The sequence below is a fragment of the Merops nubicus genome, unplaced genomic scaffold (assembly GCF_000691845.1).
Source record: "Merops nubicus isolate BGI_N331 unplaced genomic scaffold, ASM69184v1 scaffold22165, whole genome shotgun sequence".
In the NCBI taxonomy this organism is placed as follows: domain Eukaryota; kingdom Metazoa; phylum Chordata; class Aves; order Coraciiformes; family Meropidae; genus Merops; species Merops nubicus.
The window spans coordinates 5,117-24,413 of NW_008607909.1; the positions used below are offsets into that span (position 1 = coordinate 5,117).

The following is a 19,297-nucleotide window of genomic DNA, read 5'->3' on the forward strand; positions in this document are numbered from 1 at the left end:
TGCTGTGTCAGAGAACAGATCTACAGAAGGGTGCTCACCCTTCACCAAGCAAGGAAGACTCCCCAGGTTTGGTAAAAGACAAAGAACAGAGCTGGAAAGCTGGACAGCAGTCCAACACAAACCTTTTAAAGCCAAAAATAAATGAAAAAAATAAAACACCTCTGACTGACTTTCAGCAGTCTCTTAGGGGCTGCAAAGGAGAGTTCAGGCTGTTCACCAGTCACCCTTTTGACTTCAGGACAACATAGGCATGGCATCAAGACGTGGCACCACTGAAATTATACAGCCTTGTTCAGCATGTGAACTTCAGGAAATGTCTGATGAATGCCCGTTCCTCAGCACTGTCACTGCAATATTGCACCACTTTGCTTTTTTATCTACTTTTATTAAAAAACTTGAATCTAACTGAGGAAAAGTTAATTTTTTTTAAAGTTTGTTATAAAAATTTATCGTATAAAAATGCCAAACCCCCTAAGCCATATATACAAAATGTATCAGATTTATGAAAATAACTGGACCCAATTATATAACAAAACAATTTTATACAAAAAGGTACAAAATTGCATCCAAAGTAATACAAATAAAAGTAAAAAACCCTGCAAAACATCTCGCTCACAGAAGATCTGTTTCTTTTCAGTTTACAGGTATGTAGAACAGTACCAAATTGTCTCACGCCAGCCACCACTTCCTGGGAGCCATGCCCAGGTTCAGGGAGGTTCCCTGGCATCACCGGTGGGCACCATACTTGGCAGACCAGTCCACGCGCCCGTGGATAGGCTGAGCTGCTGGTGGCAGAGGCATTAACCTTGGTGAGCTTTTGGCAGGTGAATTGAATGATGGTCGTTCAAGATGGGGTCTCACTGGCTTCAGAGAAGCATAATCTAAAGGAGAAAAGAAAAGGCCATGAGATAAAGGGTCGGTGAGTAGCTGTCCACGTTGAATAGAAGGATGGGTGCAGGTCCAGATCCTCATTTCTTCAGGAAATAAATAAACTTCCTTTTTTTTGTGTTAGAATTTGCTGATGTGAGATTATAGTGGATCCAATCCCTAAAACCTTATTGGACAAGAAGCATTTACATCACTGCTCTGATAGATGTGAATTCTGTGCCAGCTCTCACACCAGCCTCGGTCTCACTGAAATACACTGTGGATAAAACCATGTATTTCATAAGCAAAGTGAAAATAAACCAAATCCTTCTCCGTATGAAGTTCTGCAGGGTTACAAACTGTCATTCCAGTCAGCCAAATACTTGCAGATATTTGCAGAAAAAGCAATGCAACGCAACACAGTTCAGTGCTGCAGGTACACAGCGTTACCTGAGTAATGAGCAAGGGACTAAGACAACCTTGGCACTGTACTTACCAGAAGATGGATCCACAACTGGTGCTAACTGCACCCTCTGCCCAGCAGAGCCTACTTCCTTCTTCAGAAACGAAGGGATATAACCACTAGTCAGACCGCTGGACCCTGTGGGCCCTGGAAGAAAAAGCAAAGCATGCCCCAGCTCAGCACCTCCCAGACCACCAACAGATGAATCATAGAATCCTTTTGGTTGGAAGAGACCTTTAAGATCATCAAGCCCAACCATTGAGCCATTAGGGCTCTAAAGTCCTCTGCTAAAACAGATCAGAATCTGTCAGGGTTGGCAGGGAACACAAGGGTCACCCAGTTCCAACCCCTCTGCCATGAGCAGGGACACCTCACACTAGATCAGGCTGCCCAGAGCCTCATCCAACCTGGCCTTAAAGACCCCCAGGGATGGGGCCTCAACCACCTCCCTGGGCAACCCATTCCAGGGACAAATGAGCCTGCACCGATCAGTAACATTCCAGATCAACCCTGATCATGGACTGATGAAAACAAGAACTTCATTGAAAATGCTAGAAATCCACAGATCCTGTATACACCTACATTCAGAAGACTGTCAGCATCAGACTGCCTTAAAGATGAATGGAAAACTGCTGCAAATTGTACTCTGAGAAGGGCAATTTCTGCTTCTCCCTGACATCTCAGCTTTTTCAAGGTTTCTCAAAGCTTTCAAAACTTAGCATTTCAGCTGGAATTATTCTGTTTGACCTTCAGCAACTAGGTCCTATAAATATACTCTTAATCTCTGTGCAGTGAGTCTGGGGCTCTGGTGCTACCCAAAGCTCTTACTGAAGCCACTAAGAGCACAACTTTAAATAAACTAGGACAGATTCGTGTTCTAAATTTGTAAAGTCAGCTACAAAAGTTGTCTATAAGGTAAGCAGGAACAGAGCCGACTGACCTGCAGGATAAGCTGTAGAAACCAGAACAAAACTGGTTATAAATAAGACAGTCTAGAGTTACAGTGCGGATGGACACGGAACAAGCTAGCACGCACAGGTCAGATCCATCCCACAGATGCCCGGAACGTAGCAGTGGCAAAGCATATTCTGGGAAATGATGGTAATAATTGAAAAAAGGACAATTCTAATTATATCCTGCACAGCTACAAAAGAAGCAGAAATGTGCAGAAGAGCCAGGAAGAAGACATGCTATGTAGATAAAGGTTCTCATGTAGTTTAGTCATTTAAAACAAACTTCCGTCTTGAATCTTTAAAAAACAATTTTCTGATTAAATTACATCCAAACTTTTAAGTTTTTATTTTCTAAATCAGTGTTTCTAATAGCCCAAAATGTTTATGCAGGCCACGATTCAGCAGAAATTTTCTCAGTCCTTTTCCTAACAACATCTGCAACACAAGTACTGCACTGCAGAACTGCAACATCACATGAACACCTAAAGCCAAGAAAGACTTAGAGAGGAAATACGTAGATAAAATCCAGAAACATCAACATGTTTAAGTATATCTGGCAAAAGCTAATGTAAAACCCTAAAAATTAGTTATTTCAAATCAAATAATAGGGATTAGATGCCTGAAATACCAAATGCCCCAAAAACCTAAAGAAGAAAAATTGAAGAGTTTTGCTTTTTGACTAAAATTTTTGAAGCTGCAACTTTTCCACTATTTTAAACATCATCCATTAAAAGACAGTATGACAGATTTCACTCGCTTTATTGACATTAGAGTGGGGTGTAAAGCTAGTTCAGTTTCGACCAGCTTGCTCCTCTATGACATTCACTTAGGCACCAGATGGGCTAAAATAGTTTGGAAACCTGAAAACACAACTTAAAAAACTGCCAAGGGACACTAAAGGCAAGATGAAGTATTAGAGGTTCAACAGCCCTCAGCTATCCAATCTTCTATGCATGTGGTACCTCAAAACAGACTTTTAGGGATTAATTAGAAGAAATTAGTACGTTCCAAATTTAAGGTAGTCTCCAAATCCAAGGAACAGTGATTTGTTACGAGTGAACTCGTAACTGATTCTGACAGAAAGGACAGGTGGCAAGTACCTTTGGAGCTGACAATGTATTAGATATGGGTGACCAAAAAATACAGCTGTCAGGAACTGCAGGGACATTGCCCGTTACCTCTTCTCAGAGTGTCCAGCACAGGCTCTTACCTGAATTCATCCTGGTAACACCTCCTCCCAAGCCGGAAGCTTTCCCAGGAGGCCAGGGGTTAGACAGCACAGGCTCCTTGTTTGAGGTGGAGACTGTGCCAGTCCTTGTGCTTAGTCCTGTTGCAGAAGGATAAAAATTACCACGCTGAGATCTCCCTTGTTACACAGGCCTGCACTCACTCCGTCTGATGCCCAACCTTAGAGCATATGCCCCGTTCAGTTCAACTTCCAGCTACCAAAACTCTACTTAAGTAACCCAATTTAAAAGCCATTGGAACTAATCATTCCAGGAAAAAAGACCTGAGTTTACCATCACCATACCTTCTAGTTTACTTAAATAGTTTTTAAGTATTAGCACTACAAGTGAATGAACAACTAACACTGCCATTACAAACAGAAATGATGAAAGAAGATATATTTACATTCAGCTCATTTTAACTCCAGGCAGACATGGTGTCCACCCCCTGTACTTCATCCTGCCCCAGTGCTGGTTTCAGCATGGCAAGAGTTTAACAGGGAGACAGGGATTTGCATTCTCTGTAGCACTAAGCTGCAGGAAAGCATGCTCCCACTATTAGTTAGCTTCTGTTGTTCGTGGTGTTATATACTCATGAGGTAAACATAGGGCTCTTTCTCTTCCAGTCTAGAAGATCCGTCTTATCCTTAGGGAAACAGGGAATAGCTTGGCACATGAACACACATTTTCTAAGACAATTCAAAGTATAGAATAGTATCCAGCAGGAGGAAGAAGTACCAAAAATCCCATCCCCTTCCTGCAGGCAGGATTCATCTCAGTTGCCAGACTGCTAGAATGCAGTTTGTGTTTGTGGCCATCTGCATTTGCAGAGCCCTTGCTCTCCTTATTTTCTTTAAGTAGTAGACCAAGCCTCCCCAAGCTCAAAGGATAAACCTGGTGTACCAATGACTATTTCCTACTGCTGTTGGAAATACAGGAAGAAAAGCAAAAGAGGATTTTATACTAACCAGGCAGATACCTCGAATGTCTCAAGTAGTGTTGCTTTGCTGCAGAGACTCGCAGGGTGGGAGTGTCCTGCTGCTGCAAGGTCCCGTGGGACGGGGCACTGCTGCCGCAGCCCACAGCGTCCAAAGGCTTCAGGTCCAAAATGCTCTCAAATCTATAACCCAAAAATTGCTACACTTAGTCCAGTTCTTACAGTGTAACTTTATCCACAGCTGGCTTCTCCTCTTCATCCCATCTCCAGCAATCAGTTCCTCACACTGTGTTTGCTACAGCATAAACACACAGACAACAGGGAGTATTTTCAGCCTGAAGCCATACAAGAGCCCCTGAAAACCAGATCTGTGCTTCTAGTTCCCTCATATATTGCTTTTAAAGTTTTTATAAATCGTTCACTAAGTTTTTCTCCACTGTGTATGATCCATGGAAACTGCAGCTCAGAGTCACTCAAACTAGTTTATATGCATGGAATATGTCAAAACGGTTTATTTGTGAATGTACTCGAAGATTAACTTGGGAAGTCTTAAGGTAAGGATAATTTTCAGTGGGGAAAAATGACTACAGAATTGTATCAAAGGGTTCACCGTCCATCCAAATATGTGCTGCAATTCAAAGGTCACCATTCAACAAGCAGAAGCGGGACAAGCTGCACATCCTTTACCAGCCTGGATACATTTCTAGGTCCACAGAAAGCACAAAGAGCAACATTAGGAAAAAAGAGGCAAGGCCTAAGGAAATAAAACCCAACAGCACACGGACTGAAACCAACTTGCCTACAAAGAGTTTCGTCACTCTGCCTCTTCTTGTTTTTCAAGTCTATCCTAGTGATGGAAGAGCCAAAATCAAGGTCTTCTAAGTCATCCCAGTCTTCAGAACTCTTCACTGTTCTAGCAAGATGTCCCCATCTTCTCCTCGTTTTTGGGTTAAGTTCACCATTTATGTTCTCAGTACCAGCAGATGTTTTCTGTTAGAAAGGTTGATAAGAAACAAACCCACACATTTACACCATAAACCAGGTGACAGGAACAAAGAAGACTTTTTTTTCATGTCTCAAAGAATAGCAGCGTCAGTAGAGCTGTAACAACAGAATCCTGATCTTTCATTACAGATGCTACCAACGCAGTCTGTAGCCTGTGGACGTCACTGCCCATCTCCTCCATCTTGTAATCAAGTACCTTGCACTGGCAGAAGAATACATTTCTTAGGTCTCAATTCCAATTCTACATGCATGCTCATGTTTCCACAAGCTTGTGCCTGGACATTTATAACATGCATTTTTCTTGCAGGACAGCACCAGTAAAAATTTGTGTCTCTTCATCACCTTAAGCTCATTGGTACGTTTCAATCTTGTGTGACTCTGTATAAGGCCAGTACAGACCCTGCTGAGGACTGATCTCACAGCAGCAGCAGCATTCACACTGTCTGCTCTTGTCACCTGTCTTATGAATTATTTAATCTTACTATTTAGCTTAACACTTTTCTCCCTGGCATCAATCCCATTAATATTCTGACCACTGTATGTCCCTTTTATGCATATGAAATCAGTGTCATCCTTTAAGTTGTGCTTTACAACAAAGGAATCATAAAATAGGTTTGAGATGAGAAATGGATTTGCTTGGTTTATAGCAATTGGATTTAGATTTCAGTGGAGTAACTTCCAGTTTCTAGCAGAAACTTGTAACTATTCTCTGTTTTCATTTCCTGTCCTTCTACTATAGTACAAGAACCTTGAAAAAGCACAAGAAAAAGAAACACAATTAAAGAAAAACCAGGCAGTGTATCAGGATGTGTATCTTATGCCAGATGGACCTTTACCTGCTGAGGAACCTTATTGTGAATTGCAGGCAGAAGAACCTGGTTAGACTTGTCCTCCTGTAAGTAGTTAGTGTGCTCAGCCCCAGAGTTGTCAGTCTTATAGGGGTACACCAGGTGCTGAGAAGACTGGCTTTGCTGAAAAGGCCTTGACGAAATGCGGGCGTGAGGTTTCGAAGGGGGTTGTGCTGGAGGCACAGGCTTAATAAGCAGAGATGATTTATTATGCAGATCCTTTTGTTTCCCCAGTTCCTGAACACCCAGGGCATGCCCAACCTGGAAGTATGGATATCGAAGTGCCTAAAACATAACAAAGATGTTAAGATACAACTTAGGAAAACAAAGTTTTTGGTTTACCCTAGCACTATGTGACGGTAATTTCCTTTTTTCCTGGGGTGGGAACAGCATAAGACCCATCTCTCAACACTAGATCCTAATTAAAACAATCTACTTCAGAATAATGCTGCAACAGTAGAAAAGTTTCAAGAGATACACAATTATCAAACCCTCTGGGGAACTGCACAAAACAAAAGGCTCAGCAGAAGTAAGGTACTTAACCAGAGGTATGACACCTAGAGGCATGTTCTGCCCAGAGATGTTGTAGATGCCCCAACACTGGGTGTTTAACTAGGCTGGATGGGGCTTTGAGCAACCCGTCTAGTTGGAGGTGTCCCACCCCGTGGCAGGGGGCTTGGAACTAGATGATCTTTAAGGTCCCTTCCAACTCAAACCATCCTGCAGCTCTCCATTTCGTTATGCGCTGTCTCTTCATACGTGTGCGTGCACGTGCAAACACATGCACTCCTGTCATCACAGATTCAGCCATCAAGACCTGAATGACCCCACAGACAGCCCATCTCTTCCATTCTCCAGTCCCAACACTGAATCAAGTGAAAGAAATACGACCCTGATGAAAATTAGCTTCTCTCATTTTTGAAAGACATATTGGTAAAAACATCTTCATCCAACCTTACAAGTAATTAAGAAGTTGTCAGCAGAGGCAATTCATCTCTGCCCATCTTGCTCTTCCAGGTATACTCATCTTCACCTCCCAAAGACCTCTCACTGCAAAAAGCTGCTAAAAGCTCAGATTCCTCACCATATTTGTACCTTACTGTAAAACATTTGTTAATGGCTCTTAATACCAAATTACAGTCAGTACTTTTTGTTTTTCATTACCTTCGAGAGTTTGTAATCTATTTTGCTTTTCAACTGCTGTGATTAGCTTTAAAGCTTTTCATTACAATTTCTACTGAAAGTCTGATATAATCACAAAGGTTCAGCTACAGTCCTACTGAAGTCAGGTCAGATTTGAACCCAGAATCACAGCTGTTTTTCAAAAGGTGCCCTGCTCATTCCATTGGTTAGTACTAGCACCACACCACTGATAACCCGAAATCAGTGGTGACAGTCAACAGCATCAGGTGGACCATGAGATGGGCAATGCTGATGGCCTGGGCTATGATGATGTACAGGATGTTGGACATACTGACAAGGCAATCAAGCTGAGAGCGCCCTGCAAACCACCCTGCATGGGCCAGCTTTATCCAGGCAACACGGGGCTGGATGAGCAGACACTGAGCTGGCTGAAGGGCCAGGCCCAGAGCTTGGTGAACAGTAGAACAAAGTCTGGTTGGAGGCTGGAAGGTATCAGTATGTCCCAGATGTCAACACTGGGGCAAATACCGTTCAACACAATTAGTGACTGAAATTACCATTCATCAATTAGTGATGTGAGGGTGGTGCAGAGTGCACCCTCACCAAGTTTCCTGATGACACAAAACTGGAAGGAGTGGCTGATATACCAGGTCATGCTGCCATGCAGAAGGACCTTAACAGGCTGGAGAAATGGGCTGATAGGAACCTTGTCAAGTTCAGCATGTCTGGATCTGGGAAGGAACAAGCCCATACACCAGTACATGCTGGGGTCAACCACCTGGAAAGCAACTTTGCAGAAAAGAATCTGGTAGACACCAAGTTGAAGGTGAGCTACTGATATGCTCTTGCTGCAAGTAAGGCTAACAGCACCCTGGGCTGAATGAGCAGGAGTGTTGCCAGGAGGCTGAGGGCTGTCATCCTTCCTCTCTGCTCAGCCCTGGTGAGGACACCCCTGGAGTGCTGTGTCTAGTTTTGGGCTCCTCAGCAGAACAGAGACATGGACATAATGGAGAGACTCCAGTGAAGGGCCATGAAGATGATTCAGGGACCAGAGCATCTCACATATGAGGAAAGAGTACGAGAGGTGGGACTGTTCAGCCTGGAGAAGTGAAGGTTCAGGGAGATCTCACCAAAGTATACAAATACTGAAAGGGAAGGTGGAAGGAAGCTGGAGACAGGCTCTTTTCTTAGTGCCCAGCAACAGGATCAGAGGCAATAGGCACAAACACACAGGAGGTTCCCTCTGAACATCAGGAAACACCTTTTTACTGTGAAGGTGACTCAGCACTGGCACGGGTTGCCTAAGGCAGGCTGGGTGGACCAGATGACTTTCAGAGGCCTCTTCCAACTTCAACTATTCTGTGATTCTGTGGTGTGTATCAATACCAATGAAAGAATTCCACCACAGCTTTCAGCTCTACATCCTACCTTGGCTCTGCTGCTATTGACAGTGACTGCATTAGACTTAGTTCAGGTGCAGTCACACTGCAGTCACACCTTTGATCACTAAGCACACACCCCATGCAGCTGAGTCACACACAAAAGATTGATTAATCTCTTTCAATTACTCCCCTTTGTCTTCTAAGTTGTTCTTGGCTTCTGTTCTTCTCCCTTGTAGGAACTGCAGCTCCAAGCAACTGTTAAACAACTGTCTATAAAAGGTGCCTTCCACTGAAAGGAGTGTCACATGCAGATGTGAGGAGAAGAAAACAAAACCAAACCTGACTAGCTGTTGGCCGCTTTTTTGGGTCCCACTGCAGCATGTCTCTCATGAGCTGCACAGCTTCACTGCTAGCATTGGGTATGAGGCTTTTTAGGTTGTTAGGTACACACTGAGGCCAGCGAAAATTCATGGAGGCTGAAAGTTGGTAGCCTTCAGGCCAGTCGTTCTGGAAAAAGGAGATTTCCAATCACAAGGACAGTTCAGCTGTAAAATACCATCGAGCCTAAGTACACTAGCATATATTCTCCTATCAGTAATAGACTGTACCCAGCTGACTCTAGACTATGTGAAAGATTTCACTAGGAATTTACACCTCAAACCTCTGGTGAGAGGCAAGTCTTACTTTACATCCAATCAAGTCAAAGGCACAAATGGAATCAGGAGATAGGAGTCTTGCCATCATTCCAATTTTTAACCTCTTAAACCATAGCTTTATATGCAACCTGCAAGAGAAAATATAATTTCTGCCCAATGAAACCACAGTCTAATGACTCTGCTGCTCAGGGGTTTACTTCTCCTCTTCTAAATGTCAGGTTTTATAGCATAATTACATAATGCTTATTCTGCACTAAAATAAGTTATAATTTAGTTTACTCTATCTGAGATCAATACAATAGTAATAAGTGTGGAAATTGATTATTTTTATTCTTACTGCTACTGTGCCACTCTGTGTTGTAGAACACTTGTAGTATTACTGCAGTGTGGAATATCACTTTAGCTACCTTCTTTGGCGTCCCCAAGACTTGGCAAATTTTGAATATAGTATCAATTTCACTGGCGCCTGGGAAGAGAGGCCGCAGTGTGTAAACTTCTGCCATTATACAGCCGACAGCCCAAATATCTATTGGAGAACTATAGCTGGTGGATCTCAGAAGGACCTCAGGAGCCCTGTACCTGTAAGAGTGAGGGGAAAAAAAAAAATAAAATCCCAACAATCCACACAATTCAAACAGACATACACACAACCATTCAGCTCTTCCTTCTGTGAAGAGAAATCATCCCTTGAAAACCTCCTATGCTACACGTAAGACTTCATTTTCTTCTAGAATGAAGAATTAAAACCTACATATAATCTCTTGTAAGCTCTCTTACACCTTCCTGACATGCAGCAATCCCACATGTCCCACCTCCTCTACCAGCATCCCTCTTTGTTCCTCTGCTGCTGCCATCTGTAAATTGTCTCATACTACCTGAAGCTTTTTAAATTATGCCAAGCTTAAATAAGTTTCTTAAAGAGAAAGCATCAAAAGCAGTATGACAATCAGCACCAATTTGATACTTCTCTAAAGGCTTGATTTCAAGTTTCACACAATGCAGGCAAATACTAGCACTTACCATCTTGTGGACACATAATCAGTGTAAGGAGGTCTAGATCGGATTTCTCGGGCTAAGCCAAAGTCTGCTATTTTCACAAGTTCTGGTCCCATGCAAAGGAGATTTTCAGGTTTCAAGTCTCTGTGAAAGAACCCTAAAATTCAAAGGAAATATTGATGTCCATTGCAATGCCATCCCCAGCTGTAGCCTCTATTTTCCACCTGGATTGTTTGCTTTAGTTCTTATTGCTGCAGCTTGAACAGCAGAACACAAAGTCTTATGTGATCAACAGCACTAGTCAGTGTAACAGTTGTTCTGTCAGACTGTGAAGAGCAGAATATACAAGTTGATTCGCTTACAACAGTTCAGAGCATTCAGTCAGAGAGCTCCCTTTTAGGGCACACTTCTTCAACATAAAAGGATTTACACCATTTTAATGTTAATTTCATTCTAATTGTCTTGGAAACTGTGCAATGAAAACATCAAAAAATTACTTCAAAAGTTCTTTTAAACAAATTAAAACATGAGGTAATTCTTTCACATTTTGAAACTTCTTTTTAAAGGTTTAGGTTGGATATGAGGAAAAAATTCTTCCCTGAAAGGGCTGTCAAGCACTGGAACAGGCTGCCCAGGGAAGTGGTTGAGTCACCATCCCTCCATGTGTTTGAAAGTCGTGTCAATATGGTGTTTAGGAAAATGGATTAGCAGCAGACTTGCTTGAGTTAGATTAATGGTCAGACCTGATGAACTTAAAGGTCTTTTCAAACCTAAATGTCTTTGAACTTTGTTTCCATCCTCAGTCTGGAAAACTTGCCTTTATGCTTCATTCCTGCAGGCATCTAAGACTCTGTCTCCTATACACAACCCCTTCTGTAGTACCTTACTAGAGTTCTGTGACCTCCTTCTCAGAGACCTTCCAACATGCTTAGTTTTGTCCATGGCCTTGAATATGCTCCCACAGAGAACGCAATAAACATGCACAGAGGACATCGTCCAGCGTCAATGTATTAACTTTCGTTTGTTAGATTAACGCATGACAGCATTAAAAACATTGTGCTGTACATTTCTACCAACCAGCAGCTTATGTCCTTCCTGGGGATATTAAGTAGATATTCTGGTGCCAGACTAACTTCTGCCTCTTTATGGAAGGTATCAGACAGAGCAGTCAACATTGGTTTTAGCCTTTAGTACCACCACTTCTGTATTTTGCTGCACAGACATGCAATGCACCAACAGAACGCTTTTGAGGCAATTTATTTCACAGTAAACTTGTGAAAAAGCAATCAATTAAGTGTTCAAATATGAAAAGATGCTTGACGTTTGGGTGAACAAAGAACATAAAAAAAATACTTGCTTTAATTAAATTGCTGTGTCATACAGGAGCAGAATAGAGAAATAAGAGAGGGGGAAAAAAACTTCATGTAATTTTTCTAAAACTGTTGGGACACACAGACTTATACTGTGAGCCACATGACCATCAACACCATGCTGTCAGGCTTGCCATGAATTTCCTGACCTATCTAACTATGGAATTGCAACATGGCAGAAATACCAGTCTAGTGTGTAGCAGGTCAGTCAACAAGACAGTTTTGACACAGAACTGTTCGCTCTTCACAGCAAGTTAAATACAGTAAAAGGTATTCTGAAAGTTTGTAATCCGTCTGACAATCTGCTTAAAAAAGGTGGCTTAGATTTTTTGCAAACAAATTATATGATTTTTCTAGTTTCAGGTGTTTTCTGTGTCACTGGGACAGACTGGAATTTCTACCGTGGTTCCAGAAGAATAGCCAAGCCCTGGCAGAAGAGAGAATAAAGCCATTAGCTTGAAAACGTTTTGCAAAACAAAGTTAAATGTGTTCTTTGAACAAACTGATATCCTGGCACCACAAGCCTTTCACTTCCAGGACTCTGGCCGCTGATTTTAGTGCTCTTACAACAACTCTGAGAGCTGACCAGCAGCACACATCACACTGTATTTATCAGGTAGAACTGCAGAGGACAGCAAAACACAGTGAGGAAGTTACCAGTAAAATAAGCAAATTTTTTAATTATAGTTGAAGGGTCTTGTTACTACTGGCCGGCACACCAGCTTCAGCTTTTATCATTATTGTAAAAGTTAGTTTGGAAAGCTAAACAAAAGCTGTTTGTCACTCAGATTTTATTACTTAGAGAATATGCATTTTATTCACATAGCTGATCTGTGTGTACCTTGAGAAAAGAGTAATTCTTCCTTTATACAGAATCACAGGGGACCTTATCTCAGGGACCTGTCAAGGAATGTGCCCATTAATATCTCCAAACTAAAATATCAGTCAACTATAAAATATGGATATTTTCAGTAATCTGAATCTCTCATATGGTGCCAATCTTTTGATCAATCCCTGCACTAATTTAGTAATGTAATTGTACTTATACTCATCTCAAAACTTACACAGACACCATCTTGCTCTAATTCAAAATGTTTACAGCTAAAACATAACCTACCATGCTTATGAATAAATGCAAGCCCTTGCAGGATCTGATACATAATATTCCTAACTGTAGATTCAGGAAACAGTTTGTTTCTGTGGGATAAAAGAAAAGGGAAGAAATAAATCTTAATGATTAAGTTCACACATTAGCTTATCTAATGAAAAGACAAAAGGTATCAATGATAATAAAACTGATAGATATATTTTAAGCACTCTCATGAAGTTTATCTCTCTCAAAAAAATCTACACAGTATTTGCAGAACTGCCACATTTCATTACAGTAAGACTATGTGGAAACATGTTAAGACTATGTGAGACAGTGAACTAAAAAAAGTGGGAAAAAAAAAAAAGAAAATAGCCAAACCTTAACATGTACAGGTCATGAGGCACGCTCCTCAGGACAGCAAGGGTTCATGTTAATTTAGTGCTTCTCATGCACCCTTTCTTCTGGCCTCTCTTCCAGAGCACATACAAGCCATACTTTTGACTTGCCCTTGTCATTATCCAACAGCTGATGTGCTACTTCCTTCTTTTCTGTTAGCTAAGAAAAACAGTCCCATCTGCTACCACTGAAAACAAGAGGCTTTTCTCCCCTTAATATTCAGGTGAGTAGATCAGCCATGGCAGGTGGTTTAATAATAGTCTCTTTTACCAAGAGAGGATTCTGACCAAATGGCTCTGTACCAGCTGCCTCTGCAAACGCCAGAACACGAATTTTATTCAGAAAGAGCCAAACAGTGAATGAAGAATATGGCTTTGGCCTTACTCAGTTTCCTGAGTTGATTCCTCTCAAAAAAACTGACCATAACATATTTCAGAAGTGAGATCAGCCACTAGAGTCAGCTTTTCATAGTTCCTTGCTTATTTTTTTAATTACAGCAGAAAGAGTTCATATTTCCTCTGACTCTATGATTCACAGAAAGAAAATGGCTTCCTCAGAAAACTCCAAGTAGGGAGCTATTTTACCCAAAATTATCCTCTGGAGGATGCTATCATGGCCCAAAGGCTAAAATTAACACTTCATTAATGTTCCAGCAAATATGAAAAGCTGTATTTTATTGAGAATGATGATGAATAAAACAGGCAGTCTTTGGACATGTCAGTCCAACCTGCAAGGAAAAAAAAAATCCTAGAAGCAATCCAGAATTTGACCCCTCATGTTTAGTGTCTTAACCATTTTTTATTTATTCATTTATTTGAGGAAGCCATAAGAGAAGAGGTGGTGATACCATCCCTTTAATAGAAAAAGCACTGCTGGTTGGAGTACTTGCCTGGAAATCAAAAGTTCTAGGTTCAATGCCTCTTCAGTATGAGCGCTGTTAGAAGTCCACAGCTCCTAACTCTCAAAAGAGTTCCCTACTTATCTACCAGGCGAATATGGGAAGAAACACTGGAAACGCTCACTCAGCTGTTTGGGATATGCTCCACAGGAGTCACAGCTCTTACTGCAGCACACAGCTTTAAGCCATAGCGATCTAAACCTAAAGAATGACCCAAAGCCCTCTGAAAAGTAAGGGGTGTTTAAAGCACATTATGCAAGTAATTAATTTATATCAGGAATGGATGGTGCTGTTACATACCTTTCTTTCATTAACTGATAGAGATTTTCCTTCATGTATTCAAACACAAAATACAGATGATCATTTTCTCTGATAACTTCTTTCAGCTTTACGACATTAGCATGGTTTAATTTCTTCAAAGACTAGAAACAGAAAACAGAAACAGGATTTTGCAAGGGTTTTACTATAATGAAAAAGTAACAAGTGCTTCACTGATGCAGAAGACTTGGCTTTGACAATTCTTCAATATTTTAAATGATCAGACAGCTCTGAGAACAAAAAACAGATCTCCACATATTACGAGACACATACACAGTATATGTATCAATTTAGTGTGCCAGTCATTCAAAAGCCAGCCCTCTGGCACCACAGCAGCCACCAAAACAACTGCATTTTCTCTGTAAGTAACTTCCTACTGGCAGAATTCGTACTCTTCTTCTACTTGCACCTTTACCAGGTAATGCAAAAGCTGCATGCACATGCCAAGGAAACAAAGGCATCCATCTGCAGCTTCCCATCAGCAGGCAGGGCCCAGGCATCTCCAGGCCAGCATGCCTCCATCACCTGCGACAGTCACTTGGGATGACAAAAGCCACCATTCCGCACACCCCCTTCCTCCTCCTTCCCCCAGATTTATTGTTGAGAGGTGGGATTTCCCTCTGTCCCAGCTGTGTCCCCCCCAGCCCCCTGTCCAGCCCTCGCTGATGACGGAGTGTGAAAACCGGAAGGCTTAATGCTGTGCAAGCACTGCTCAGCAGTAACTAAAAAAATACCCCGTCTTATCAACACTGTTTTGGTCACAGCTCCAAAACACAGACCCCTACAAGCTGCTATGAAGAAAAAGAACTATATCCCAGCCAAGCCCAGTGTGCTCAGCTCTTCATTCTCCATTCTTTTTAGATTTTCTGTTTATTCCGCATTCATTCTTGCTGTAGCAACACTGTTCCAACACATGGTACTGTAAGAAAAGTGACCTAGGCTTTCTGCATGTTTGCAACAGTGATAGCAAGGACTAGAAATTAAGGGAGGTCCTTAGAGCATATCCCCAGAGCTTTCCTGGTGTCAGAATCTCATGCTGCATGTCCTCTCCCAAATCAACTACCCAGAAACAACTGCATGTACAAAAGCAACTGCTGTGCACAGGGCACGTGTTCCCAAGTTCTGAAGACAAACGCCAACCAACTCCAGGTTCTGTGACAGGAAAGCCCTCATTCACACACCACTCACAGCCAGGAGGAAGCAGCTCTCCACAGTCAAAAGATTTTTTGTAACACTTGAGAATTTTATTCAGGATTTTTCTAAGACTACAGACAAGCTGTTTGAATGCAGAGCCAGGACACAGAATTGTAATGCCATATGTCACAGCTTATGTTGAGGGTAAGTTCTGACAGGTATGGAGAGAATTTGATGTTACCATAGAACATGACAGGGATTGTCTAATTTAAAGTCAACCACTGAAAGAGACAAGTACCTTAACCTCTCGAAGGTTCATGCATTCCTCCCAGGAATAAAACTTTCTCTTCATTCTACAATAGTAGAGGGGAAAAAAAGATTAACACGTGATCAGCATTGGCTGGTGTTAGACCTACAAGTCTCATTACAACTCAACAATTCAGTTCTTCCATCAAAATATAAGGTGTTATCTTTTTTCTCAAAATACATCTGTAGACAAGATACACTCTAACAGAATTTAAAATCACTACTATTACAGAGGACTGCCTTTTTCATATATCTCTGTATCTCTGCATCTATATATGTCTATATCTTGCTGCAAAAATTTCAGAGCCTTCAACAAGTCAGGGTATGCTATTTTTCTTTCCAGTATACAATGTGGTGGAGACTAACTGCAAAAAGAACAAGAGTTACGACAGTTATGAAAGCTCACACTACGTTTTGAAACAAAACTAACGGAGATCAAATTATTTCATTTCACTGTCTCCAATTCTATCTTATTCTTCTTGCTCCTCTTCTTTCTACTTTGATTTCTCTGTAATTTTGACACCTTTCTCCTCTAAGTTGTTTGTATTCCTTCATTTTTCAGTGACCACTGCTCCCCACATTTTCCTCTCCCTTGGAAGCTGCATCTATCATGCCAACTGCTTTTTGAAATCTGCTTTTCCAAGTTTATAAGCAACTCTGCTCTAACAGAAACAAACAGGGTGGCAGATCTGTTTTCTCCCAAACCAGAATGTGACTTTGAACACAGGACTGCGTGTAACATATGGTCCTATTTGTTGATGACGCATTTTTAATAGAACTCAGTTCTTTTACACGTAACTCTGTGCTTTAGGGTCACAGGACAAAGGCTCACATGTGCACACACACAGAAAAGCAAAACTAAACTTACAAAAGCACCCAACTGCTTAGAGTCTGGGTTTCAGAGGGAGTTAGGCAACCTTTGAAGATCTGAGTCTTTGTCAGACTTTAACAATAATTCAGTATTACTCGCTATCGTAGCAAGTTTTCAGTTTGAAATCAGCTCTTAGAATAATTTAAGACCTACAAGCCGTTCATCTTGTGAAGGGGTCTAGATTATTTTTTTGTTTGTTTAAGCAGTGTTTTTCCATTACTGTCTTATGCATTCAGCCACCAGAGGCCATTTATCTTCTTAATAATGGATTGGCACTAACGTGTAAGCTCCAGAGTACTATCTGCAGGTTTCTTCTGAAGTTACTGAGTTTCTACCATGTTGCATAAATGAAAGTCAAAGGTGCTTTTGGTAAGATTTGATACAGCAAAAATACCTTCAGCACAGAGGACTCAGAAAGCTGCTCAAGCCAGCTGTTGACTGTTCACACAAACCAGCATTGTACATACAGAAAGCTCTTTTGACAAGCCTGTCCCTGGGTCATGGATGTGCCTCAGGAAGGTGCCTGCAATGCTTTACAGCTGTCTCTGAACACAACCAGGACAAATAAGCCATTTACAAACTGAGGTCACTGCTGAAGTGGCACAGAAAACCACGTGGATTTCTCAAGGAATTTTAAGGAAATCTTAGGCTGAAAAGACGAATACATAATAGCATACAAAGATAGAGATAATGGACAATGAGATCCGTTGTGTTACTTATCACTGCAGGATTAACATTATGCTGAAAATCAGACCATGGAATTCATCATGGAATTCATGGACCATCAGTTCCATGTTAACTGCACGGAAGGGGCTGCAGATTCCAGAGCAGCACTGCAGAATACTCTAAACTGTACACATAATACGTTTGATTGCACACAGGAGCAGAGCACTGTTACAGTAAGCCTGTATATCTCACCCTCTTAGCTTCTGCCAGGGCTCTGGAGGATACAAGGATCTTGAGCTTAGCATCCTGCCCCAATACAACTCCAAACACAAATGTCGAGTGGAATGTGAAGTACTGAAACCAGCACAACCAAGTGAAGTGGACCGTAGAATGGAAAAACCTGGACCATCCACTGCTAAGCAACAAATGAAAATACTTACTTTTTAATGGCTATTAGCTCTCCAGATTCAATGCTTCTCCCTAGGAGGACAGAGCCATAGGTCCCATCACCGAGCTGTCTGATAGTTGTGTACCTATTCATGATGAGGATACTTTAGCTGCAAGCGCATTTCAGTCCTTGGTGTTTCCTGTGCTTCTCCTCCGAGTGTAACCAGTTCTTTCTGTGGCAGCATAAATATAGAGCACTCAGGACAGTGTGAACAGTTGCAGGAATCATGTTTTCAAGACTTAGCCTTCGGTCTGAAAGCACAGAACATAATACGTTTCATTTCTGTACCCTTCTGAGATTGGTTGTTTGCAGATTCTATTCTCCTCCGAGAGATCATGCCTGTAAGCTTCACACCAACACTTGGCTTGGTTTCTCACCAGAAAGGGCCAGCCTGGACCTGGGCATTACCTGGCCATGTTCCGCAAGTTCACTCTTACCCTAAAGCTAGAGGTAATTTACAGCAGGCTTGCAGGCAGCCCTAACAGGAGAAACTTTGACTAAAAGCAGAGCATAAAGTCCCATAGGTCGGTGAAAAAAGTTTTTTATAAAAAACTGCCAAAGCATGACAGTAAGATAGGAGGGAATCTCTTCTAGCCAAATTATCAGACAGGCAGGTCACCATCTCACAAATTACACTGGCATGGTTAAACCAATTTCCTGACTTTCCACAAGCTCCTATGCTAGAGATATTGCCAGAGGTATTCCCTTAAACAAAGTCTGACTAGGAAGAACATTCCATTCATGTCAAGGTAAGACCCAATGTGTTTCACCACAGCAGCCCTACATATCAATCAGTCTCTGAGGCAATGGCTACATCAGATTATCTATCTGCCCTTTTGTCCTGACACTGCATGAACAACAGAATACCAGATAATAAAGGTAGGCAACAAAATAAGTCACAGATAGCAAAAAAAGTTCTTATTCCCTCATTTAATCTAAGTGCTGCTAGTATTTCCTACACTTCAGTTTAGAATAAATGTGATGTATTATATGTAAATTAACCATACATCTGGAATAAAACAAAATCCCCCTGCAGTGAGGGTTTGGTCCCTGCATTCTCTTTTTCTCCAGTTCTAAGAGGACAGCAATATTCATGGCTGGGAAGTTTTGCCTTCTGTAACCTGCACGTAAGCAGCCTTAAGTCTCTCCTCCAGCTTGCCTTATTTCACAAAGCCAAATAATGATTTTAAAAATAATGAGGTTACGTTGCTGGAAGTCTGAACTGACATCAGTGCAGAACCACAACCCTGTAGATCCAAGATGGTGTGAAGATCCTCTGTTTTCAGCCTTTCAGGCCCATAAGCCCCAGTAATACTAACACAGG

At 41.6% G+C, this 19,297-nt stretch overlaps 1 protein-coding gene across 1 annotated transcript; it reads right to left on the reverse strand.

Annotated features, from left to right (window-relative positions):
* Window positions 1-726: 726 nt before the first annotated feature.
* On the reverse strand, window positions 727-18,224 carry ICK (intestinal cell (MAK-like) kinase). The gene is made up of 13 exons (XM_008940128.1): window positions 17,966-18,224; window positions 15,981-16,035; window positions 14,531-14,652; window positions 12,964-13,043; window positions 10,501-10,633; window positions 9,888-10,059; window positions 9,164-9,331; window positions 6,288-6,584; window positions 5,246-5,436; window positions 4,478-4,629; window positions 3,494-3,610; window positions 1,364-1,477; window positions 727-881 (listed from the first exon to the last, which is right to left on the reverse strand). Exons 1-13 carry the CDS (start codon window positions 18,064-18,066, stop codon window positions 727-729), a joined length of 1,857 nt encoding a protein of 618 aa, XP_008938376.1. The 5' UTR covers window positions 18,067-18,224.
* Window positions 18,225-19,297: the final 1,073 nt, after the last annotated feature.

Coding starts and splice junctions, on each gene's coding strand:
- ICK (XM_008940128.1), bottom strand. CDS start 18,066: ATGAATAGGTACACAACTATCAGACAGCTCGGTGATGGGACCTATGGC. Junction 16,036..17,965: donor GAGCTAATAGCCATTAAAAA/GTAAGTATTTTC, acceptor CTACTATTGTAG/AATGAAGAGAAAGTTTTATT. Junction 10,634..12,963: donor TGCATTTATTCATAAGCATG/GTAGGTTATGTT, acceptor TTTGAATTTTAG/GGTTCTTTCACAGAGACTTG.